This window comes from Mustelus asterias, chromosome 1, assembly GCF_964213995.1.
Source record: "Mustelus asterias chromosome 1, sMusAst1.hap1.1, whole genome shotgun sequence".
Classification (NCBI taxonomy): domain Eukaryota; kingdom Metazoa; phylum Chordata; class Chondrichthyes; order Carcharhiniformes; family Triakidae; genus Mustelus; species Mustelus asterias.
The window spans coordinates 107,440,823-107,468,168 of record NC_135801.1 but is presented as its reverse complement, the minus strand read 5'-3'; the positions used below and the strand labels follow the sequence as shown (position 1 = coordinate 107,468,168).

General features: G+C 43.6%; 1 protein-coding gene across 1 annotated transcript in view; it reads right to left on the bottom strand.

Annotated features, from left to right (window-relative positions):
• LOC144495886 (LIM and calponin homology domains-containing protein 1-like) overlaps positions 1-27,346 on the bottom strand; it is a 355,764-nt gene that overhangs the window by 126,223 nt on the left and 202,195 nt on the right. Inside the window, 2 exon segments of the mRNA XM_078216622.1 lie at positions 9,773-9,803; positions 25,479-25,585. Coding sequence (XP_078072748.1) covers positions 9,773-9,803; positions 25,479-25,585 — 138 coding nt within the window.

Here is a 27,346-nt window from a genome sequence, read left to right as displayed (position 1 = left end):
GCAATTGATAATGCTAAGGCCTTGAACCAATTAATTAAACCTAACATTAAGAGAATATTTCATTGCAGGGCTTCCCCCAGCAGAATGGAAATCCTACCTCAAGAGCTGCTGGCCAATCAGAGGCCAGCAGTTCTCCACCACTGGTTCAGTATCCCTCAATGGAGCCAGACACTATATTAGTGCAGTGGAAGCATGCGCCTTAAAAGCTCACTAAAGTTCCAAAACTTACTTAAAGCAAGAGCTCCCGATAATGTCATTAGAGTGTTTGAGCAACACTGCAGGTAGTTGCTTTGTCGTGCAGAATTTGAACATTGCTGAAAAGAGCGACATGTTGCCAAAGCTTTTCATCTTGCACTCATCAGGACAAATGCAGGAAAGGTAAATTTCAAACCATCACAACAGTTTATACTACAGGGGAAAAGCATTCTGATTGGTTGGCAAGTTGACACTTATTAGCCGACGTGTTTTTGATTGGCCAACGTGTTGCCATGGAGAAAACAACGAGGACAATAGGTCCCCAAGCTCCTTGTTATTTCAAAAAAGGTGCAAGGCTTGAAAATATTCCTTTTGTTTGCACTGACAGTCAATTTAAGATAATCAAATCAAGCTTGCAACGTGGCTTATTTCGGCTTGCTACAAGTGACATCCATTCATATGCATAGACCCTGCAAGCAAAAGCCAGTACTCCTGCCTGCCCCCAATCCTTTGTTGCACTCAAAACATGTCATGCATTATGCACTAACAGGGCTACCAAAATATTTAAATGTGCTGAAGTTACATTTTTTGCATGAGATCAGCTCATTTCAGCATAGCTCAAGTTGCTGTGGACAGGACATTGCGGAAGGTTAAAAGTTCTGCAACTTAATATATTCTCGCTAACCTCCATTGTGCATTAACTATACAAGGACACAGTAGGCCCAAGATGGCTGAGCATAATCATGATGGGTGATGTTGCCATATGCCATCCTCTAAAGTACACTCTTAATTTATATTAAAGAGAAACAAAAGCTATAAGAGAACTCATCCCGATTTGCTGGTCTCTTACAAATTTCAATTTTCCTACAACTTTCACAATAAAGATAATTGAAAAAAAAGCAAGCGGAAGATCATTTTAAAAAGTTAAAAGATTGACAGAGGGGAAGCCGTTCTGAGGTGATTGTGGGGGGAGGGGGGGTTTCTTCAATGCTCATGGCCCTCTCTTTGAATAGAAGAATACTCCCCCCACTTGGACTGTTGCTGGGATGTTGCCTGCATTCAGCTGGCAGCCTCCACAACCCACCTGGAGAGAGGTGCATTGGCCATTGGCAAAATGCCCTTAATAGGGTAATGGAACATTGAAATTTGCTACCTGTCTCCTTGTGGGGTGCAGCCTGTCTGAGGCCGGTCCCACTGTTAATAAGGTTCCCTGACGGCAAGACATAGTGAAGGAGCCAAACCAGCATAGCTTTTCCTTGATTTCACCACCATTCCCAGTGATCCGGCAAAATTCTTCCTAGTGAATCAGGGGGTCACTGACCTTAACTTACCCAACACTGAATGCCTAAACATTCAACATTCATAGAATATAAGAGGAGGGAGGTCATGCTGGAACTGTATAAAACGCTGGTTATGCCACAACTGGAGTACTGCGTGCAGTTCTGGTCACCACATTATAAGAAGAACATGATTGCACTAGAGAGGGTGCAGAGGAGATTTTTACCAGGATGCTGCCTGGGCTAGAGGGTCTGACCTATGAGACTGGGGCTGTTTCCTTAGAGCAGCAAAGGTTGAGATAGATTATGAGGGGCATAGATAGGGTGGATAGGAAGGCACTTTCTCCAGAGAGGAGTCAATAACCAGGGTCAAGAGGGGAGTTGAGGAGAAACCTTTTCACACAGAGGGTGGTGGAGAGTCTGGAACTCACTGCCTGAAAGAGTGGTTGAGTCAGAAATTCTCATGTCATTTATGAAATATTTAGATATTGACTTGCACTGCTGCACTGGAAAATGAGCTTAGTGTACAAAGAACAAAGAACAAAGAAAAATACAGCACAGGAATAGGCCCTTCGGCCCTCCAAGCCTGTATCGATCATGATGCCCTAACTAAACCAAAAGAAACCTTTTGCCTTTACTCAAACCGTATCCCTCTATTCCCTCACTATTCTTGTACCCATCCAGATGCCTCTTAAATGTTGCTAATGTGCCTGCTTCCACCACCTCCTTTGGCAGAACATTCCAGTGGTCAAATCTTGGTTGACTGACATAGACACAATGGGCCAAATGGCCTTCTTCTGTGCTGTAAATGTTAATGAATCTATGAAAAATTATTTCCCTCTGGTCCTGGGCAGTGAACAAATGATAGCCTACATATTCCAACCTTCAAGTAATGGCTATGATCGAGATTTCTTGCTTAAATATTAAACATGTTTTAATTTGTGTTTCTGGGGATCACAATGCATAATTAAACAGTAATCTGTTGCTTCTGGTGCCAGCAGCATGGAACCTTTGTGATGCTTACTAACTTCAATGATAATAGTGTCCAGCTAGAGCAGAGCTTGCTGCTGAGTGGCTGCTCGCCTGAGAAGGGAGCAGAGTTGCGATAGCTTGCACTGCTTAGTTCAGACTGCACCTCTTGCACAGGAGACACATTGCAGCTGAAGCAGGTGCTGGAAGTAATTCTCAAAGTATTTTTAACATGGGTAATACTAAATAATTTCACAATATGACAGACAGCAGGCACCAAGATTTTGCGATGCTGCACTGGAGGCTTTGGTCAAGGAGGTTGAGAGGAGAGATGTCACACAGCCGTAGTGGGGAAGGAGGCCCTCTGGACAAACATTGCCAAAACAGTGGAATCAGGCAACCATGGCGGTTGTGCCAGGGGCTGCGGACTGAGAACCTGGATGTAGTGTCATAAAAAAAAAAATAACCTCACCTGAGTGGTCCAGATCAATGAATGTATCTTCAAATGCCACAACACTTAAACACACTGCACTCACTTCCCTCTCTCCTGCAGGACAAGGTAGCATATAACAGGGGGTGGCAGGACTTAACTTGGAGGGGGTCAAGTGCAGCTGCATGTCTGACACTGCTGGAGGGAATGGTCATTGCCATCACTGCAGCAGACATGGCTGAGATTTTGAACAGCGATGGGGCTTGAAACATCAACCCTCCTACCTAATACAGCTTTTCAGATCTCACTTTCCCACATAACGCAGTACCTTCCCAATTACAAACTATAAATGAGGTAAACATGCACCTCTTGCTTCCCATCTCAGCATAACTCTATCTTGTGTCTTTCTCCTTTCAGATAGCGAAGAATTAAAAACCTGGCCAGGCAATGCTGGAAGAGCAAGAGATGGAAGGGAGTGGTGAAAAAGAAACATTGTCACACAATCTCACATTGGCAGTCACCAGTTCAGATATTGACAGTGCATACTTAAGAAGTTGGCTTAGGTGCTGTACATGGTGAGAAACTGAGCACAAATAGCCTGCAAACAATTCAGGAGACAAGGGCATGAGCTTTCCAGCTTGCCAGAAGGAGATGCATTAAAAGACCCGTCAGGAAGTCTATGGATCCATGTCAAGACAGTTAGAAGTTTAACAACACCAGGTTAAAGTCCAACAGGTTTATTTGGCAGCATAAGCCACACAAGCTTTCGGAGCTCCAAGCCCCTTCTTCAGGTGAGTGGGAATTCTGTTCACAACAGGGCATATAAAGACACAAACTCAACTTACATGAATAATGGTTGGAATGCGAATACTTACAGCTAATCAAGTCTTTAAGATACAAACAACGTGAGTGGAGAGAGCATCAAGACAGGCTAAAAAGATGTGTATTGTCTCCAGACAAGACAGCCAGTGAAACTCTGCAGGTCCAGGCAAGCTGTGGGGGTTACAAATAGTGTGACATGAACCCAATATCCCGGTTGAGGCCGTCCTCGTGTGTGCGGAACTTGGCTATCGGTTTCTGCTCAGCGACTCTGCGCCGTCATGTGTCGTGAAGGCCGTCTTGGAGAACGCTTACCCGAATATCAGAGGCCGAATGCCCGTGACCGCTGAAGTGCTCCCCATCAGGAAGAGAACAGTCTTGCCTGGTGATTGTCGAGCGGTGTTCATTCATCCGTTGTCGCAGCATCTGCATAGTTTCCCCAATGTACCATGCCTTGGGACATCCTTTCCTGCAGCGTATCAGGTAGACACCGTTGGCCGAGTTGCAAGAGTATGTACCGTGTACCTGGTGGATGGTGTTCTCACGTGAGATGATGGCATCCATCTCAAAAACCATGGAGGAGTCTGACATCAACTTGGCCCAGGGCTTTTCTCAGAGCTTGGAGTTGATTCTTTCTACTTTACCATCCACCAGGCCAGTGACAGCACTGGAAAAGAATGTTGGTCAGGTTGCAATAGTGACGATTTGTAAAATACAAGCTGCAAAAACATGCATAATAATCCTGGAAATAGTGGCCAAATCCATTAGAAAACTTGCAGACACATCCATTTTGGAACATCTGAGGTTGATGGCTCAGCTTCCAATTCAGCACGAGCAGAAGCCACCCAATCTTTGCGGAGGAAGATCAGGCTGAAGTCATGTCAAGGTCAGCTTGCTGCCAGGCAAACTCAGACTACAGCTATTATGACTGCACATACCAGTGTGCAAAGGGGCTTGTATAGTTTAACTAATCCAGTAATCTGTCTTTCAACAGATGACTAGGATGAGTGAGGTGCTGCCCAGGGGAATGGTTGTTGTTCCGTGGAACGCAAGTCTGCTGTCCTCTTTCAGGAACACTGCATCCACCATCCACATCACCGACACATTACCTTGGTTTTGCCTGTCAGCCAGCTCAGATCGCTGTCAGCTAAATAGAGATGTTGCAGTGTGAAGCCAGGCCCTCAAGGCCCAGAGCTGCTTGAGGTCATCCTCCAAGGACATCTGCAATCTTCCCCAGTGAAAGTCAGCAACCTTCTAACAGCTATGCTGCAGTCACATAGTTAGTACTGCATAGGAGAACTAGGATAGGCAAAGGTACAGAGAATGCGAAACATTAACAGGGTGTAGAATGGAGATTAGATGGTATTTATATGCATAATGGCATGATTTAGGTTGGAATGTTTACTTTGTGTTGATTTTTATTTTTGTATTGCGGCCAAGCAGACACTGTGATGATCAGTAACAGAGAGACGGTAAATTGTGGGACTGGCAGAGTTGCATTTACTAGTATTGCAATCGAATTAGTCGATCACAGACAGCCCAACCAGAAAGAGTTTTAGTTGATTCCCTCCTGTCTACCTTTTCTACCTCTTCTTCCTGCTCCTCAGGCGCCTGCTTGTATCATTGGTGACAAGGGGTTGTAACTTCAATGTGGGGGCAGGAAATGGAAGTTAGGAAAAAGCAAAATACTGCAGATGCTGGACCTCTGAAATAAAAACAGGAAGTGCTGAAAAAAAAACCTCAGCAGATCTGGCGGCACTTGTGGAGAGAGAAACAGAGTTAAGGACCAAAGTTTTCTGACTGTTTCCACCAGTGGGATCTTCTGGTCCCGCTGACGGTGGCAGAGCCCCACCCACCCACGAGTTCTTCAGTGGCAGAGGATGCAAATAACTGGAAAACCCGTTAATAGCGCGGGACCAGAAGATCTTACCACCAGCCAATATTGGACTGCCTCCACCACTTAAAATACATTACAGAGGGGGCGGAAAATCCCACCAAACATTTCAGGTCTAATATAACTCCTCAAATTAAACAGAGGTTGAAGCTGTTTCAGGCTTGTGAGCCTAGCCCAGGGGGAGTGGGGGGGGGGGGGGAACAGAAATGAGTCCGGAGGACCTCTGACAATGCAGCACTCCTGCAGTACTTCACTGAAGTGTTAGCCTAGATTAAATTTTATCACTGAGGAAGATGATGAGGGATTGTGCATCGCTGTCACATGCAAAATCAGTTCATTCATGAATTTGGCTATGGCCATTCGGTTGATATGAGAAGAATGGAAGCTGGATTACAAGGATGTAGACAGGATTTGAACAGGAATTTGGAGGTGCTGGAATGGGGATTAGGAGGAACTGGAATGGAAATTCGAAAAGGGCTCTGGAGGTTCTGTCTTTCAGCAGAGACATTAAACTGAGAACATACTAATCCTTTCCGCTGGATGCCAAATATCCCACAGCATATTTGAAGAAGAGTCGAGCAGTTCCATGAATGTGCTGCTCACCATTTATCCATTAAGCAATGTTCCCAGAATAAATTACTCGGTCCCTGTGACATACCAGTGACTATATTGCACAAGAATTAATGCAACAAGAATTTGGAGGGATTTGCAGAGGGAATTGGAGGGGGATTGGGATGGTCAAGAAGTTGGGAGATGATAATTTTAGGGACCATAAAGTGAAAAGGGAGATTGGCATTGGAGCAGCAGTAGGAGGGGATGGAGTCTTCAAAAGTGGGAGCTGATGAAAGCTGATGAGGCGGGGTGAGTAAGGGGTGTTGCTTTGCCTGATATTGAGAACCATTACATCTCCAAGGTGCTTCAGCAGTGCCAGGCCCAGTGTACCCTTGGAAAACAGGGCTCAATGGCCAAATGACCTCCTTCTGCACTGCAGATTCTATGATTCTATGATTCTATGATCGTCAGTCTATAACGACCTTGGAACACCTCAGTTGCTCTGACCATGGTGTTCCAAGGTCATTATAGACTGACGATCATAGAATCATAGAATCTGCAGTGTAGGAGGAGGAGGCCATTTGGCCCATCGAGCCTGCACCGACAACAATCCAATCCAGGTCCTATCCCCGTAACCCCATATATGTACCCTTTTAATCTCTCTGACACTAAGAGCAATTTAACATGGCCAATCAATCTAACTCACACATCTTTCGACTGTTAAACGTACTGTTAAAAACATTTTCAGTCCTCAAGTGACACCTTTGTTCCTGATGGATTAATTATCTTTGATAAAAATGTTGAGCCTTTCTGAAGAACTCAATAGGATTCATGCCAGCTTGCAGCTCAGGTCTACTAATCGGCAAATTTCTTGGGGAATCCCAGAAAGTCTCTCAGATATACCCATTTGATGATGGAGTGGAAAGGGCAGAAGATCCAATCAATTTTTCTCCTCCGAGAGGAGTTTAAGGAAAAGGAGGCACGCAAACAAAATGGAATCTCAATTTAACCAAGTCCATTCCCAATTCCTGGATTCCCAGAGTTTGGAAGTTTTCAGTTCCATACTCTGTAACACCAGGAATTTCAGGGTTTGTGTTCTGAACTAAATCAAGCAATACGCAAGTTGAAATAATACTTGATTTAATTGTCTATCAATGTTACTGGAATATACAGGCATTTTTTGAAATGGATTATTTTAGTCCATTGTGGAGCTCGGAAGTCACTATGGCTAATCAAAATTAAAATTGATTTTTATACTGTTATTTCCCAATAATCCCTGTAATCAACCATAGCTTATACAATAGTGATCACCCAGCAAGTGTTAATCTTCAGTAGGGAAATTGGAATGGGAGGTCTTGCGAGTAGTGGAAGCTTCCCTACCTCTGAGCCAGAAACTTTGAGTCCCAGGACTGGATGGTCATGGAAGGTCCATTCATAACATGGTCAAGCCTGTCAGCCTGTAAATCCTTCCAATACGCATATGGCAAGTGCTAAGCACAGGAGAATCTCCTGGTCAACCAGAACCTATAGTAGGCAACGGCAAACTACTGCAGTTCCTTGTCAAGCATAACCATGGACCAACACAGGGAAGTCCACTGTTGCCAGTGCCTATTTAGGGCATTGTGCCTGAGGACGAGGGGTGATATTGCAATGGATTTACTTCTACCATTGCAACACCTGTCAGCGGACCAGGAAGTTGTTGGGGATTTGACACAGGTCTGTGGTGGTCAGCTGAACCTAACTATGTGGCAGCAAGCTCATTAATGGGGGAGATGGTGGTGTAGTGGCAATGTCGCTAGATTCCCAGGCTAATGCCCTGGGGACATGAGTTCAAATCCCATCACAGCAGCTGGTAGAATTTGATTTAGTTAATAAAAATCTGGGACATAAAGCTAGTCTCAATAATGATGACCACAAAACTATCATTGGTTGGTGTAAAAACCCACCTGGTTCACTAATGCCCTTTATGGAAGGAAATCTTACCTGGTCTGGCCTACACGTGACTGCAAACCACAAACTGCCCTCTGAAATGACTGAGCAAGGATGGCCCACATCCAATTAAATAACAAAAAGAAATGTGGGCTTGCCGCCATTGTGGATCACATAGAGGGTGTGGTTCTGATGTTTGGGCTGCCTGCATTATCTGAAGGCCATATATGAGCTGGTGCCATTTTTAAAGGGTAGCCACTCTGTGTTAGAATTAAAAATCATCTTCCAGGCTTTTGAAGAAGGTTCTCTGCAGTTTAAATCTTCATCTGAATTTCTGTTGCTCCAGCACAAAAAGACGTTTCGAAATCCAGGAAGAAGATTCCTGTGCCATTACACAGGAGCTTTTGGCGGCATCTACCTGATCAACTGAATATGGAGATGTCATAGTCCAGTCGGCTCCTCCCCTCTAGCTCCCAAGAATGAAAAAGGTCAGGGTTCATGATTCCCATGCTGCCACTGGCTCTCCATTTCCCTCCAGGCCACCTCCTAAGTGTCCTCCCTTTAGGGACTCAGAGCTGTAATATCACTTTAAGGGGTGGTCCCTCTGCACCTCAGTTGTGTACTGTCCCTTTAAATTTAGGACCCAGTACTTCTTAGATCTGAATTTCCTGTCGAAGGTTCAACCGCTCAGAGTTTTTACACAGCGAAAACATCAACAGGATTAATCCAGGGCAGTGTGAATCAACCTCCTGGAAGTTTAAAAGACTTCCACAATGAGTTAAGGAGGCCACATATGTAAGACACCAGTTTTCACTGGGTGGGTTACTGAAGGCTCATGTGCGTTTCACTGAATCAGGCAGGATGAAATCCCATCGAATTGCAAGTAAATTATATGCAAGTGGGCCATTAAGCACATCAGCGAGTTTCCCACTGTTAACAGGTGAGTTTCTGTTTTGTTATCTTATCGTCACTGACAGCTTCATAGAATCATAGAATCCTCACAGTGCAGAAGGAGCCCATTCAGCTCATCGAGTTCGCACCAACCATAATCCCACCCAGACTCCACTCCTGCAACCCCACACATCCACCCTGCTAATTGCCCTGACACTAGGGTCAATTTAGCATGACCAATTCACCTAACCCGCACATCTTTGGATTGTGGGACGAAATCCATGCAGACATGGGAGAATGTGCAAACTCCACACAGACAGTGACCCAAGGCTGGAATTGAACCTGGGTCCGTGGCATTGTGAGGCAGCAGTGCTAGCCACTGTGCCACTGTGCCCATGCAATTCTCCATGTTCACCCACCATCTTGCCCGCTCCAGCGTACTCCAAGTCCAGCCCACTTTCTCTCCCTAACCACTCATCAGCTGGAACAAAATGGGCCCAAAGTAAAATATATTTACTGTCCCTCCCAGACTGTTCATGTATCCATAATATGAAATATGGAATACATAATCTTAGGAATATCAGCATTACCAAGGAGGTTACCCTGTTCTTAATGTCTGGCATACTTATAGCAAAGTTTGGCATTTAGGTTCAAGGCAGGAGCACATATTCATCTCAGCATCATACAATGTGAAATATCTCTCCCTCATCAATATTTATGCTATTCTGGCATAGGTTTGTAGTACAAAATCACAAAGGCAGTTTTTCCCTTTTTTAACGCAAATAACCTATAAAAATGGTTATAAAAGACACTTACATTTTTCATTTTCCTGCTGTACTCTGTTACCCTGAATTAACAAAAGAGACAAAATGATTAGTTAACATATGGAATGTGACATTACTCACCGATTTGTAATTTTGTTGGCCATACAGTTTATTCAAATTTGAACCAACAGCACATTTCTTCCAACAGTATTTCTTCCAACAGACTACACTCACTTGATAAATAAAACAACGCGCTTTTCTTGTGAGGATACTTTCGGGTAAGTTTTCCCCTGTTTCTTTACATGTCATCATGCTTCTTCCTCTATCTGGACTGTTACCTAGTAGCTGGAGTTCAGGTATGTGATGGTCATTAATAAATTCAATAAGGAATTCAGACAGAACCTCTTTACTCAGAATGTAGTGAATGTGGGACCCACTACCACATGGAGCTTTTGAGGCAAATATCACAGTTGTATTTAAGGGGAAACAAGATAAGCAGACGACGGAGAAAGGAACCGAAGAGCATGATGCTAGTGTGGGTTGAAGAGGGATGGGAGAAAGCTCATTCAGACCTGTTGGGCTAAACGGTCTGTTCCTGTATTGCTGATGTAATTCCATGGATGGGCCATCAGGCCCATTATTTTTCTTTTAAAGTCATGAATATTTTGTATGAATTATGATCATACATTTGAAAATGTGAACTTTGGAAACCGTGCTGTTCTAATTTCCTTACAGTTAATGAATGATGCTGCATTAAAGACTCAGTAGCAAATGATTAACTGCAATATTCGACCACAATCTTAGGAATATCTGCATAGCCAAGGAGGTTATCCTGCGCTTAAAGTCTGGCATACTTGTAGCAAAGTTTGGCATTTAGGTGAAATGCAGGGCACATGTTGATTTCAGCATCATACAATGTGAAATATCTTTCCCTCGTTAATATTTATGGTATTCTGGCAAGTAGCAGGTTCAGCTGAACATTCACCAGAGAATTAGACTGTTATCTGAAAAGGCAGTTCTCTGATAAGGAAGAATATGCAGAGTTATGGGGAGAAGGCAGGGGAATGGCATTAGGTGAATTGCCCATTTTGGTGAGTCAGTGCTGACACGATGGGCCGAATAATCTCCTGAACTGTAACATTCCTGTGATTTAGATTCCGTTCATCATATATTAACAAGAAAGAAAATAGTACCATTTGTAACAAAAGGATAAAAATTGTGTTCGCTGATATAAATATATAAATAACCAAAGAGGTAATTCCATAAATAGAATATAATAGAAAAGTAGTACACCATTTAATCATGATTTAAGTCTGGATGCAAGTTAAAGGATGTAAAGGCTTCAATATTAACCGCACCCTACATCCCCCATTGGGTAAGAGAGGGTTCTGAGATAGCTGATAAGTCCAAGGCACTCAATCTGCACACTTTAGCGAATAGGGGAGCAGATGGTGCTTTAAGGGTCAAATAGATGAGCTGTTGGGAGATTTGTGCATTCTCTTCAACATTTCGCTTCACCTTTGCATGCTGCCAATGAAGACTCCTGATCTCTTCCGGTGCTTTCCCAAATGAACTTTGGTCAGTCACAAGTCAGGGACTGTCATGTGTTAACGGGCATGTTTGACCTCATCAGGGAGGCTTTGATGACATCCCTAATGCATTTACACTATCCTCCTGGGAGTCTCCTGCCTCAACCGAGTGCCAAGTAGAGCAGTTGCTTCAGGAGTCTGTGTCAGTCTTATGAACAACATACACTGCCCAGGAGAGCTGATTATGAGAGATTAGCGTCTTGATGCTAAGCAAGTTGACTTAGGAGAGAACATTGCTGTTATATTGCCTTTCTTGCCACTGGATTTGGAGGATCTTGCAAAGATAATGCTGCTGGTACATGTACAGTGATTTGAGGTAGCTTCTGCAAGTTGTGCAAGTCGCCAAAGCATATGGCAGCACAGGAATCACCACTGCCCAGTAAACCATGACCCTCACCTTGGGTTTTAGATCCTTGTCCTCAAATACTCTTTTCCTCAGTCAGTCGAAGTCTGAGCTGGCACAATGGAGGTGATGATGAATATTGTCATCTATGTCTGCCTTCATTGAGAAGAGGCACCTAAGATATGGTTCATAATTTTCACCATTTATCCAGATCTCACCATTTTTCTTAATTGACAGGAAATGTTGTGTTGTCAGAGCTAGACGAAAGAGGAGATTAGTTTTCTGGATGTTTAGTGAAAGGCCCATGTTGTCATATGTTTTGAAGAAGGAGTCAACAATGACTTGGAGCTCAGTTTCTGAGTGATTGTGCACACAATCATCATTTACACACTGGCACTCCATGATTGAAGGTGGAATGACTCTGGTTTCAAATTGCAGGCAGCATAGGGTAAACTGTTTCCCGTCTGTTGTGTAGATTATCTCCATGCCTGTGGGTATTTTGCGAGAGACGAGGTGCAGAATGGCAGTGAGGAAGATGGAGAAGTGGGTTGTTGTGATGACGCAGCCTTGTTTAACCCCAGTCTTCACTAAGATAGGGCCTGTGGTGGTTCAGTTGAAGAGGATCATGGCTTGCATGGAAATAATTATGAGTGGAAAATGTCACAGCAGCTGTGTACTTTATGAATAGCACATTTGTCATTCAATCTTGACATTTTCCAAAGGCATTCTACTGCTGCTAGTACAATACTGTAAAGAGGAAACATTCTTTAGGCCTATTTGAAGGGGGATTAAGTGCTGAAAAAAGCAGTTTATGCTGAGTCTTAAAGTGTGAAGGAAGCTGATGCATTCACAAAGCACTGAGTAAAATGTTATGACAGCTTGGATTGCATAGATAGCTTGGAGCAAATATTTTTTTCTAAAGCAAAGGGTCACCTCAAAGAAGTGAACAACAGCTTCTGTTCTGGTAAGTGGGATTGCTCAGCTTGTTACATGAAAACATGTACATTTTTTCACTATTTGGAGCCTTTTCAATTTTAGGTATCATTTTTATACAACTATTGCAAGTCTTTTTCTTCCAATTTTCACTTAGTTTTGAGGTTGCGATGGGAAATGATTCCATGGTTACTGGCGGCCTACATCAGAGCAATCCGTTGTCACGTGAATATTGGCAGATTGTGGAAGCGATCACACAGTAAAGCCTAACCCCATCCTCACCTTATGTCCCCATGAAATGGTTGATATTTTTCTTCCTTTACCCAATGGTACCTAGGCAATTGTAATATTCCCACCATCATTAGTTCAGATGAACTAACTCTACATAGAGCATCAACTCAATTTGGGACGCTCAGTTCTGTCAACTCAGGACAACGCACGTGAGCACATTGACCCGTGAGACATAAGCAGAGTTCTTTCAGCCTCTAAAAAAATGAGCAGACACGTATTTTAGAAGAGGGATGAAATCATTTGTCCATAATTTTACCCATGATGTCAATATGAGTAGGAAATGGAATGTCCTTATTGCTTATGCATTGTTTTTGCTAAAATTAGCAACAGGACCATTTTTACCTTAAGGTAAGAGGGGTTTGGAATGATTCGCGTCTGTTTTTCAACATGGGCTCCTGTGTTGTATAAGGTATGCTCTGATTCATGATACAATTCTTATATGCTTCATACACTGGGTTTTTTTAATAGCCTGGTTCCAATCTCTCCCTGTAGCCTGAATCCATTCAGTGCAGCTGTAATAATGAGGTTATTTGGCATCTCCCCAGGGCAATGGACGACATTGGGAGTGATGCCAAACTGCATCCTTTATAGTGAATGAGTTAACTGAATGGCTAAATGGACTAATGAAGTGTAGAAATGCTGCGTTATTACATTCTAGATCAATTATGTAACTGTTCTGCTTTCTCTGTTTTTGTCTGTTGATTAATAACTGCATTCCAATATAAAGGGAATTTCACAGACTTCTGATTTCATGGACGCCACTTAAGCATCAAATTCAATCATGACAGAGGCGCACGCAGCCCAATCAATCTACAAGGTTGTCCCTTACTAAATTCTGAGGGCTTCCCCAGAGTTGGGTGAGCTCTCTGATAGACAACGGACTGACACGGTCTGATTAACAGATTCATATAATAATGTCCTAAACTCCTCCATTACCGACACAGAGCGTGTCCTGATCCTCTGATAGGACTTTGGCAGATTGGTATGTAGTCAGAGGGGAGTGGCCATGATGCCCTTTACATTAACTCATGACTTCTGGTCAGGTATAGAGCAGAATCTTCACATCTGGAGTATATCTTCTGCCAAGTTAAATACTGTGGTGTCCAGGAAATTACCGAGGGTTCTGGCTTGAAGTTTAATGGAGGGGTGATGATTAGTAAGAATATTGATGAGTTCTTCTAATTCTGCTTCTGTGAGAGTTCAAATAGCCCATATGTCAATACAAATACAGACGGTAATGTTACTACTTGACTGCATCACCTAATAAAAACATTAATAAGAATGAAAAGGGGACCCTGAAAACCAAAAATCAAAAAGTAGCCCTTGATAAAATCTCAAGAAGATCACTGGAAAGATATATATTTTGGGCCCTTGAAATGAATGTTAAGCTTCAGAATAGGATGCCAATCAAGTAGGCTGCTTTGACTTGGGTGGTGCCAAGCTTCTTGAGTGTTCTTGGAGCTGCACTCATCAAGGCAAGTGGAGAGTATTCCATCACACTCCTGATTTATGCTTTGTAGATGGTGGGAAGGTTTTGGGGAGTCAGGAGATGGATTAGTTGCTGCAGAATACTCAGTCTTCAACCTATTCTTGTATCTATATGCCTGATCCAATTAGGTTTCTGGTCAATGGTGACCCCCAGGACATTAGTGGATGGTTTCAGTGATGATAATGTCATTGAATGATAAGTGGAGATAACTCTCTCATGTTGGAGATAATTACATAAGAAATAGGATCTGGAGTGACCCATTTGACCCTTCAAATCTGCTTCACCATTCAACAAGATAATGGCTGATCATCTTCTTAAACTTCGCCCATATTATCCTTTAATTCCATTTGTATTCAAAAATCTATTGACCTCAGTCTTCAACATGCTCAATACCTGAGCATGCACAACTTTCTGAGATAGAAATTTCCCAAGTTTCACAGCTCTCTGAGTGAAGAAATTTCTCCTCACCTCAGTCCTAAATGTGTTGTAGATTTCCCTGCTAGGGATCATTTTTGCAGCATCTAACCTGACAAGCCCCATAACTTTTTTTTACATTGCAATTAGATTACCTTTTATTCTTCTAAACTCCAGAGAATATCAGCCTAGGCGATTTGATATCTCCTCATAGAACAAGTCCCTCATCCCATGAACCAGTCTAATAAACCTTTGTTGCACTCTCTCTAGGGCAAGTATGTCCTTCCTTAGGTAAGGAGAACAAATATGCATACAATATCCCAGGTGCCTCCTCAGCAATGCCCTGTACAACTGTAGCAAGACTTCTTTACTCTTATAATCTATACTGCAATTATATTCAGCTAGAAATGTCAAGTGGATTATCCTTCTTAGCTTCTTCTTGAGGTGCCCATCGTCAGAGATTCCAGTACTCAGTCATCAGGAATGGCTCCCACTTCTCTGAAATGGCTGCCCACTGAGTCGCCTCCTCTCTTTGGGCATGTTGCTGACCCAGTGTGTTTTCCAGGCATCATCGTGAAACTGTAAATCATCCTTGCAACAACTGTCTGAACTTGCCACTTTCAGGGGGTTGCCATGACCCCCAAGAAGACACCACTATCAAATTCGAATAGATTCGAATAGATAGGTGTTTGGTGGATAGCACTGACACGGTGGGCCGAAGGGCATCTTTCTGTGCTGTAAAACTCTATGACTCTAAAATCACTGGGAGGCAGGATAGTATTGTGAAACCTGCAGGCTGTTCACCACTGAAATGTTTTCAAATATGCCACCGCCAAGCCTGCTCTGCCTTTCAGTGAAAATTCAGCCCTATGACTAAGCAATATAGATCAGAGACATAACCTCTCAGGAATGAAATTACACAAGATGGGTGATAGAAATTTGGAACTTTCTTCCAAAAGCAGATATTGATGCCAGATCAATTGTCAATTATAAGTCTGAAGTTGATAGATATTAGGTGGCAAAGGTATTAAGCGATATGGGAAAAGAGCAGACATGATCCAACTGAATGGAAAGACAGTTCCAAGGGGCTAATGGCTTACTCCTGCTCCTTTGTTCCTGTAGTGCCTTCCACAGCCTCAGGATATCCCAAAGCACTTTACAGTTAATGAAGTTACCTTGAATGTCAGTCACTGTCGTGATGCACAAAATGTGGTAGTCAATTTGAGCACAGTGTAGTTCCACAAACAACAATAGGATAATGTGATAATTTTGTTTTTAGTGACACAGGATGAGGGATAAATATTAGCCAGGACATTGGGGAAAATTCCCCTGTTCTTTTTTTCATTGCCACCTGAGAGGGCAGGTGCGGCCACAGTTTAATATCTCATCTGAAAAAAGGCACCTCTGAACGTTCAGCACTCCCTCAGCACTGGATTGTCTGCCTAGATTATGTGCTCAAGCCTTTGGAAAGGGACTTGAACACACTGCCTTCAAATTTAGAGGCATGAATGCTCCCAATTAATCGAAGGCTGACATCTTGTTTGGTCAGATATACCTACAAGTAGTTTAGCTACTCAGAGAATTTTCCTGTCCTGCCCGCCACAAGAATCATGGCGGACGGGGGGCGGGGTGCGGTGGACAATGCAAAGGTTCTTTGACCTTGGGCGGGATTTTCGGGTTTTGGGGCCAACGTGGCTGGAAAATTCCACCCTCCATCTTAGAAATGAAGAATTTGCTGTAAAATACAAATCATAGTGGCCTGGTCCAATAAAAACATCAATTAAACCTTGGCAACATGGCTTGGAGAGGAGCTAAACTAATGCTGACAGGTTATGATTTGCTAGCTGAATAGCCTCATTTAGGATGACAGCTCAACTGTTGCATGATTGATCAATGACCATGTAAACAGTGAACCTATAGTTTAAACTTCAGTCTTATCAGAAAATAATGAAATGCAGTGACAATCTGAATGTTAGATTTGTACCCTTTTACATGGATATGTTTGCACGGTGGCACAGCGGTTAGCAATGCTGCCTCAGAGCGCCAGGGGCCTGTGTTTGATTCCGGGCTTGGGTCACTATCTGTGTGGAGTTTGTACGTTCTCCCTGTGTCTGTGTGGGTTTCCTCCGGGTGCTCCGCTTTCCTCCCACAGTCCAAAAGATGTGTTGGTTAGGTGCATTGGTCATGCTAAATTCTCTCTCAGTGTATCTGAACAGGCGCCGGAGTGTGGCGACTAGTGGATTTTCACAGTAACTTCATTGCAGTGTTAATGTAAGCCTATTTGTGACACTAATAAACTTTAACTGTTCTTCATTACAATCTCTACTTCATGGGAAGTGTGTGTTTGAAGGTATGAATGAATAAAAACCATTCACTCTACTTAGCTGGCCTATTCTATAGGAGAAATCTTCCTATTTAGTGGTACTTGTGCAAAGCTTTATGTGATAGGACAGCATATCTGGGGTGATTTTGCAATCTGGTGGCAGCTCTAGGCACTATAGTTTAGGAAATCATGTGTCATGATTAATTTTAATTAAATAGTGTCTGCACTGGGACTGGTAAGAGTAGAGACTGGATCATAAAGGAGAGGCAGTGGAGAACATTGTGGTCATTAGTGCTGAAGACCACTGAGAGATCAAGAAAATGCAGACATGGCAGCCATAAAGATTTGCAGTAGTTAACATGATCAGGTGCATGTGCTGGAATTTCCCCGATGGTTCCGTCAATGATCTGCCACAACTTCAGTAAAACATCTACTGAAATCCCAGACAAGCAGCATAAACACTGGATGATCGAGAAAAGTCCCACAAAAATAATGGTATATACCTTAGTGTTATGAATATGATGGAAACGTGACAAAAGTACCCAAGGGATGCCTAGAAAAAAGGAAGAAGAAATTGGAGAGGGGAAGGTGGCCAGAGAGAAAAGAGTTGCAGGTGGATTTTTAAGCATTAGGGAGATAATGGCAGCTTTTAGTGATGGAGCAGTGCCTGAAGAGAAAAGGCAGTTGGCAGTATCAGTGGACAGAGACAAAATGAAGGATTTTTAAATGATTGTCATCATCTGAGTTCCATGCCAAGTGGCGGAGGCAACCATGGTCTTCTAAACCTTCCAATCATAGCAACAGTGGCTGACCTTGTTGTTGAAGTTTTGGTTCAGTCAATCTTCAATATAGTCTGGCTGCTTCCTTCACTGTCAGCGTCTTGTTCTTCTTCCATTAATCCTTCCAGTGGTGATTAGGCACTCCATGGATTAGAATTCCATTTGATTTAGTTATTTTCTTCTTCCAGCCTCAGTCAGAATTTCTTTATTCATTCTTATCCCTACTCAGCTTATCCTCAGGATCCTTTTTAAGCAGCACATTTTGAAGCTGTTAATTTTCTTTTCTTCCTTTCTCCCAAAGCTTCAATTTTCACACAATTAATTACTGACCAAACATAACATTTCACTGCACAGATTCCTGTTTCAAGAATAAAACTGACATTTCTAAGAATATTGCTTGATTTTATAAAAACACTTGCATCAAAATAGGAGCAAGAGGAGGCCATTCGCCCTTTGAGCCTGCTCCACCATTCAATAAGATCATCCAACTCAATAACCTGTACCCACTTTCCCCCATCCTTTGATCCATTTAGCCCCAAGAGCTATATCTAACTCCTTCTTGAAAACATACAGGCCAGGTTTTACCGGCTGCCCCGCCCATCAATGGGCGGAGCAAATTGGTAAGATTGCATGAGAGCCACAAAATCAGGATCACGCCTGATTTCACGGCTCTCGCGATTTTACGAGAACCGGATTTCCGGCACGGTCAGCCTCTCACCGGAAATGGGCTTGCAATCGGCCGCGGGCTCCAGCAATTGGCGGGGGGGGGGGGGGGGGGGAGTGGGGCGGGGGGGGGGGGGTTGGTTCAGGCTGCCTTCAGCAGCTGGAGCCCGACAGCTCTCTGTCTGCCAGTCAGATCCCTGCTTTTGCAATTGCACATGTGCAGAATCAGAGGTCTGCACATGCACACTAGCTCCCTCTACAGGCTGGCTGGCGAATTAAGCCCAGCCCATTGCCTGCAGCAGCGAGAAACACTCAAGACCATTTTTTCAATGACGAAGTACTTAATATTGGGTGTGAAAACTTGCCCAAAAAATGGACCAGGAACTCTCCCATTTTCACGCTAGCTGGATACTTAAAATCATTCTCATAAAATTCCGCCCTCAATGTTTTGGCCTTGATTGTTTCCTGTGGTAGAGAATTCCATAGGCTCACCATTCTCTGGGTGAAGAAATTTCCCCTCATCTCTGTGCTAAATGATTTAACCCGTTTCTTTAGAATGCGACTCCTGGTTCTGGACTCTCCCACCATCAGGAACATCCTTCCTGCATGAATACTATATAGTCCTGTGAGAATGTTATAGGTTTCTATGAGATTCTCCCCCTGCACCCTCCCACCCTTTACACTTCTAAAATCCAGTAAATATTATTCCAACTGACTCAATCTCTGCTCATATGTCAGTTCCATCATCCCAGGGATCGGTCTGATAAACCTTCACTGCATTCTCTCCAAAGCAAGAACTTTTGGCTTTTCCAATCCTTTTGCAGATTTCAGTACTGCTTTTGATATTGGATGTTACTGTGCTTCCGAGATAGTTGAAGTGATTTGCCTGTTCTAACTTGCTTTCATTTATTGTGATGTTGCATACTGGAATCTCTTTCTTCTTTGTCATCACAATGGTATATATTTTCTTGCAGTTGAGGGTATGCCCATATCTACCACTTTCATTTATGAATAGAATCGATTATCTTTTGCAAACATTCCTCATCTATTGCTACATTAAATAGTAGGGACCTATACTGGTTGGGAGTTAAGTTAGAAAATCATGGGATTTCATGAATAGGGATCAACTTGAGATAAAATGCAGTATTTTCAGGCAATATCTGGGGTGGCTAGCAGGCAGGACAAAGGCACTTGTGCAGTTGAGTGGACAGCATCAATTTCAAATACAGTCCACAAGTTCCTCACATCTGGCATCTTTCTAACCTCCTTTGAACAATGCTTTAATGTTTCAATGTTTTTTGATAGATATAGTTTTCATACATGATATGATTTCTAAGTGAAGTCTTACCAATGCTTTACAAAATGCTGCACAACATACATCAGTCCTTATACACCATAATCTACTTGCCATGGCGTGTCTTAGAGCTACATCAATGAGAAAATGAATGAGAAAAATGGTGCGCCAACTTCTTTGGCCTCATTTTGGAAAGTTATTTAAAGAAGAAAAAGCTTATTTAAATGACTGATCAAAAATCAATTAACTCTCTTTTGAAAAAATAAATCAGTCAATATGCTGTCAATACTTTGCATGGCAAGTTGAACGATGGTAGTCAGGTGCATTATCTTCATAAACAAAATAGACTTAGTAAATCCTGGTTCTGCAAAGTCACCGTCTGTTCTCTGTTTAGTTGTTCACCACAAAATTATATCAAGCAGAGGGGAGCGAGCCAAAGTTCAGTAAAGCCAGAATGTGTAAATATATTGGGGGAGGGCTTTATCTGATCACAATATCTTAAATACATTTCTGAAAACACATTCTCGGCATTGCCAAAGGCAGCAGCCAGAGCAATCATTCCCCCTCCCCTACCATGATTCAAATACCAGAGAATTTGACCCCTGTTGTGGTAATGTGATAATTATACGCTAGAGATCCGGAAGTATTCTTTTACACAAAGCGTGATTGACAGCTTGAACAAATTATCGGGGGTGTTGGTTGAAGCCAGAACATGGGACTCATTTGAAAAACACTTAAACGCTCTAAGTAAAAGTGCCTGGGATGGTATTTTGAAGGGATGAGGGTCAAATGGACAGAAGACCATTTCCATCCAAATTTATACTGTGACATTATGATCATGTGATGAAAATAAAGTTACATTCATTTCACCAGTACAATATGTGGCATGTTTTCAAATCAAAACATTTTGCTTGTATATACCTTGCTGCGCTTATTTATTTACAAGTTTCTTTAATGATAAAACCTTATTTTTTTTGACACAATGGATGCAATTCTCCCCAAAAATTTCTAAATGTTGTCCCCAGTGGGTAAAGTAGTGCAATTCCCACCAGGTGGGTTGGCACGATCCAGATTACAATCCACCTTCAATTAGTTATTTCTTTGAAGCTTAGGTAGATTCCCGCCGCAAACGAGATGCGTGGGACCTAAAGACACTGGCAAGGCTGGCCAATCTGCAGACAACTAGACAGACCTCCTCCCCCTGCCCTCACTCAATGACAGAGAGCGTCCACCCTCCCCCGCCCCGCAACTGAACAAAGCCAGACTGCATAATCGTCAAAGGCCTGTTCTTCAGGCACCCCCTTCAGGTCTCTCTATGCTCCCCTCATGCCCCCTCTCCAGGCCCTGCCCCTTGGCAATGCCAACCTGGCAGTGCTAAGGCATTGCCCAGCCATGTCCCTGACCACCCAGGGACTTCAATTGCCTCTGATTCCCGTGGCATGGTCGTCACATGTGGTCTCTGTTTGTAGAAACCAGTGGTGATTCCTGCCAGCCTCAGGTTGCACCGACAGGTGGTTGAATGCTGGGAGCCAGGTGAATCCAGTTTAAAACAGAAAATGCAGATTTAAATGAGGATTTAAATGTGCTAATCTGGTTCACGCCCTCACTGGGCATGAATCAGATTACGTCGCTGGCTGGGGATGGGGAGAAATAAGTTCTCACCAGCACCAATCATGTTACGGCCCCCCTCGCAAGCATCTCCGGCCGTCCCGCGGTTTGTGCTTGTATATGCGAGGGGCTGGAGAATCGCCCTTACTGTTTATGCCTATTTTTTCTCATGATTGAAATGCCAATTCTTAGTTGTATTTGCTCAGATATAAATACTAAAATACAGTAACTCAAAAAAAATTGATGAAAAAATGTCTGCAGCACAGCTGCATCTGTTAAGCTTGCCAAAACAACTTAGTGTTTTATTTCAATGAATACAGTGAGAACTATGGAAATCTTGAAACGTATTCCAGATGTCCAGCAATTCTGAAGATAAGATTGGCTCATTAGTGCCCATACTTTTGCGGGCTATGATTACCCTCAGAGCTCCCAAATGGTGTCCGCAATGTATGTACACAATTGTAGGGTGAATTGAGCAAATTCCATATTGGTGCAGGCATCAGCTGTGCAGAGAGAACATCTGGCAGACGCATGCACTTCCCATTTTGAAAGAAACAAAAACATACATTTATGTGACACGATTCATAACCACAGGATGTCTCAAATCACTTTACAGCCAATGAAGTACTTTTGAAGTATAACCACTGTTGCAATGTAGGAAACATAGCAGCCAATTTGTGCACAGCAAGTTTCCATGAACAACGATGTGATAATGGCCAGATAATCAGTTAATGTGGTGTTGATTGAGAGATAAATATTGCACAGGACACTAGGGTAACTTTCCAGCTGTTTTGAAATAGTACCTCAGGATCTTTCATATTCACCTCAGAAGGTGGACAGGGCCTCTATTCAACATCTTTTTTCAAATGACAGCATTTCCAATAGTGTAGCACTATAGTGTCATTCTTAACCCTTGCGCCCAAGTCCTGAAGTGTGAATTCAACTCACAACCTTCCTACACAGAGGCAAGTGAATACCAACTCAGCGCAGCTGACACAAACATTCCAGCCAATGTCATTTCTTAGCCTTGCACAGTTGATTACACATCCTGCAGCAAAAGGATGTCCAATTAGTGGTCTTTAAAGGGATCATTAATTCCAGGTTAGTTGCTTTTTTCTTGCTGTTGCTCCAATTCGAGAAATGTTTCTGTTTACAATGGCTGTTTCAATTTGCAAAAGTCTACAAAGAGTGATATGACAGGTGGGGGAGGACATTTACTGACTTTAAGGCTGCTGTACAAACCAAGTTGCTCCTGGGCAATGGTATACTCATTAGCATTGTCCTTTGAATACAACATGACTTGGAGAATGAACAGAGACCATACAGATAGATGGAGGAGATGGAAGAGAGGGAGAAGGGCTCTCAGCGGGAGAGCATATTCACCAAGGGTGTTCAGGTAACAATTCTCCTCACTGAATCTCAGCAAAGAACAGCGTGTCTGACGTCTGTGCCTCAGTAAGCACATCTTCAATGAAATCTGTCATCGACTGCCGCATAACATCAGAGCAGGGCAAGGACCAAATTCTCAGTGACTGTGAACATGACCATGGCAATAAACTTGTATTAATTTGTCATTGTCCAAGGCCATGCTAGAGATGTTTGCAACATCTCAGTTATATGTAAGGGAAGTCACTAAGGCCCTCTGTTTAAAGATAGATGTATACATTAATTTTTCTCTTGCCAAAGATGAGCAGATGGAGGAAACATGCAGCTTCATGATGATTGCAGGTTTCTCCTTGGAGCAGGATGCCATTAATCACACGCGTATCATTTTGCGGGCACCTCACATCAATTCTGCCCTATATTACAACCGAGAAGGATTCCCATTCTCAATGTTCATCTGGTGACAAAAAATGTCCAAATCCTGGCAGCAGTCATGGTGGCAGTCTTTAGTGCCAGCTGCATTTAGCCACCACAGGAAACCAAAGGCGGGCACATGGTAACAAGGGCTTCTGCTGACGACATGGCTGAGAATTTGGTGTACAACCAACTCACGAGCACAACATGCATAATAATAAAAGCCATGCTGACACAAAAGGTGATACAGCAGTTCATTGACATCCTGAAACAGTACTTCTGCTACCTGTTCTGCTCTGGAGGAACCCTGCAATACGCAGCGGTGTGGCTATCAGAGTTCATGATAGTCTGCTGCATGTTGCACAGCCTTGTCCTCATGAGGACACAGCCCTTGCCACCAAGCAGCTGTAGAGCGGGAGCCTAAAGTGAAGGAGGAGCAGGAACAATAAAGGAGAAGGTAACTTGGTTGACCTTTTCGGCTGCCTGTGAAGAAGTTATCGACTACAGTAATCACAACCGCATATTCTCAACTACTCACAATCCCATACTTTACCTTCCCTCACATCACAATGTGTGCTTGGCCACCATGCAAAAAAAACATTCCAAACCAAATTATAAATGAATTCATGCCATAAGCGTTAGTGCCTACTTTGCGGTGCATTTGCCTATTCCAATGCTCTGAAGCAGTGATACCCCAGTCATTGCAGGATGGCTGGTGGAAGGCTGCGGACTTTCAGTGAAGATTGCAGATGGAGGATGACCGCAAGCCACCCTGGGTCCCGTGAGCCCAGCTGCAGACAGCACCATCTCTGCATGGTGGCAGCAGTCTGGGAGAAATTGTTCAGTAGCAGGCAATAGGAAGGGCACTGACAGAGTGGCAGTGTTCATTCCAACAGACAGCAGGTTCATGCTCTGTCGCTCCAGTCTCTAGAGAACAAATTGCTGGACTGGACTGCTGTAATATTCTGCAAGCACTGTAATCCACTGTAATCCACTAAGCACTGTAATCCATTGTAATACCCTGCAAGCACTGTAATACCCTGCAAGCACTGTAATACTCTAAGCCTGAAAGGAAATGGGATGTGAGAAGGACGATTAGACATGAAGATACCATCATCTTCAATGGTTTCTGTCCCACTGCTGTTTATGGCCTTGCTAACAGGTGATCCAATAATGGCCAGTGTTGTATCCTCCACAGGGGTCAAGACATTTATGCACACCTGACCCACTGGTCAGCTACGTGTGAAAGCTGTGAGATATGGGTATGAGACTTGCAGCGATGCTAGGTGTGTGAGAGTGAGGTGGAGCTATGAGTGATTGATAATGATTGTTGGCAGGTGCATGATGGATGTGTAGTGATTTCAACAGTGGCTGAGGCTAATGACGCAATTGGTAGGAGATGGCATTTGAAGATGCATTCACTGACCTTAACAACTCATGTGAGGTCATTGAACTTCTTGCTGCACTGCATTAAGGTCTTCGGGGTTTGAATCCTGGCAGTGAGTGCCATGGCTATCTTCTCCCACTGCCTTTTGTCTGTGTGCCCTCGTGCTTTCTGCTAATACAAGACATGCTTCCTCCTTTTCACGCCCTCCCCTCAAAACCCCTATTACAGCAACTGAAAAGCTTGGAGCCCCCCTCCTCTGAGGTGCCATTTCTCACTCTTTCCTAAGTCAGATTTTCTTAAACCATGACTCCCAGCACCTACTTCAGCCCACTAAGAGGTGTAGGTTAGCTTTAAGTGGCGCAGGCTAGCTTTAGAAGATGTAGGCAAGCATTAAGAGATGCAGGCCCAGCATTAATCAGTGCAGATTAGTTTTAAACAGTACTAGCCAATGAATAGCACAGTTAGCACTATCTGAGCTATCTGATTTAGCCTCTGGTATATTTAGTGAGTAAAAAGGGATAATGTGCTGCAAGCAGAATGAGATACTGTTACCTATGGGCTGAGGATCAATAAATAGGTCAGGGGTAAAAATGGCAGCTTATTCCAGTCTTGTTCAGAGCTGGTTTGATTACAACCAAAATTGGACGTGGTAAAGATGTGCATCTGTCAGCAATGTACTTAAAAGAGATTTGTAAGTATGTCTATTTTATTGTAAGCAAATAACAAAAAATAATTACCAGGACTAAGAAAGAATTCAAGGTAGGTAAATGTTGAAATCCTTTCACAATTTGTAGAAGCTATTCTCTATATATTTACCATTCACCACAATTGGTTCTTTTCTTACTTACTTGATTGTAGCCCTGTTGGTCACATCCTGAAGATCACCAGGGTCAAAAAGCTGTGATCCCTTAAGTCCAAGCTCTTCACATGCTCTCAGAAACAGAGTAATGTTGTCCTGTTAGAGACATAAACACATTGATGTTATCAGGCTGGCTGACTATATCAGTGCTTTCCATACACGTGCAATGTGATTTATACGTTCATTCTCCTGCACTAATTGTCCATTCTTTCGCATCCCGTGTTGCTGTTCCATTCCTGTTCATAATCTGCACAGCTCAAATGGAAAGAGTTAAATAATATTTTGTCTTGCGGGTATGTCATCTGTCATCTAATCAACATTCAAATGATTTCAGCAAATAAAAAACTGGTGTAATTAATGTAATTCTTTTCAAAAATTTATTTATAAACACAAAGACTATGGATTCCAGAGCATATTTACTTCTGGAAGGTGTTTAAACAAACTTCGACAAGTTAGGTGGAATTTTCTGTCCTGGAGACTAAGAGTGATAGTAGGCAGTAAAGTCAGCGCAATTCCTACTGGTGTTGGGACAGTTTGCCATGCCAGATCGTCTGCTTTTCAGCTCATTATTTATGCATAAATGAGTAGCTCATTATATCTGGTAAGGGGGGAGGGGGTGGGCTGGGTGAGCCGGAGCTGCATTATGTATTCAAGAAGACATTTTAATGTTATTTAAATATAATTAGTGGGCCGGGACTGAAATCTCTGGGCCCGCTAGACTCCCCCATCCCGCTGGGCATATCTCACTCCAGCGGGTATTACAGTCGCTCCCCACTTTCAGGGAACTAGTGGCCCGACTACGCTGCAGTGAAGGGGAGACAATCGGGGCCCCCCCAGAGGGTCGGGCAGCAGGGGGTTGCCCCCTGGGCATTGGCATCTTGGCAGTGCCAGCCTAGGATCCCTGGCACTGCCCACTGGGCATGGGGCAGTGCCAAGGGGTGGGGCATATGGAGGTGGGCCTAGGGGCAGGGCTTGATGGGGCGAGGCCTAGGGGGCGATTGGTGGTGGATCCCGCTGCCACGCTGCGTCGGGATTGGTGGGGGAAGGAGCGAGGCCAGTGATCGGGGCAGGCTGGGCGGGGGAGGGGTAAGCCGGGGGGGGTGGGGGTAGGGGGGGGGGTCGGGGGGAGGGCGGGGGCACTCAGCCTGCCGGAGGTGTTGGCACTGGGGGGGGGGGGGGGGGGGCTGGTGTTGGATCTGCAAGGGAAGGGTCAGGACTGTGCGGGGGGTAACTGTTAGGGGAGGATCGGTAGGGAGAGGGGCGGGGCTGGAGAGGAGGCTGGGCCTCCTTCTAACTCCCAGAGACAGGCACACATGGAGCAAGGAAAATTAATCCTATTACACTGGTCATGTTATATAGCACAGTCATCAGTGGCAACTGTCTTAATTGGCGGATGACTTCTCCTCAGGGTTACATGTTTCTACCATGGCGATTCTTGTGACAGAACAGGTTAATCCTCGGCCCACAGATGATTGGACACATGGGGCAGGATGTCCCACGAGGTAGTGAGATCTGGAGTTGGGATTTGTTTGCTTCACTGACACCTCTCTGCCTCATTGTTACGACACCTGAGCGTGATGCAGCATTATAGAGATGTTGCCGCTATTTTGAATGATTGGTAGCAAGCTCCTCCCAATCATTAATGTCAATGTTGCCGAACTTCAGAGAGTTTCTGCGTGTTTTTGAAGTATTCTTTCCTCCTGTTGCTATAGTGCAGCACTGCATATTTGAGAAACAAAATGGTGTTTGACAAGTTCACATGAGGCTTGTATTTTAACATATGTCAAAGAATCATTACAGCACAAAAGGAGACCATTCTGCCCACAAGTCTATGCTGGCTCTCTGTGGACAAAGCAA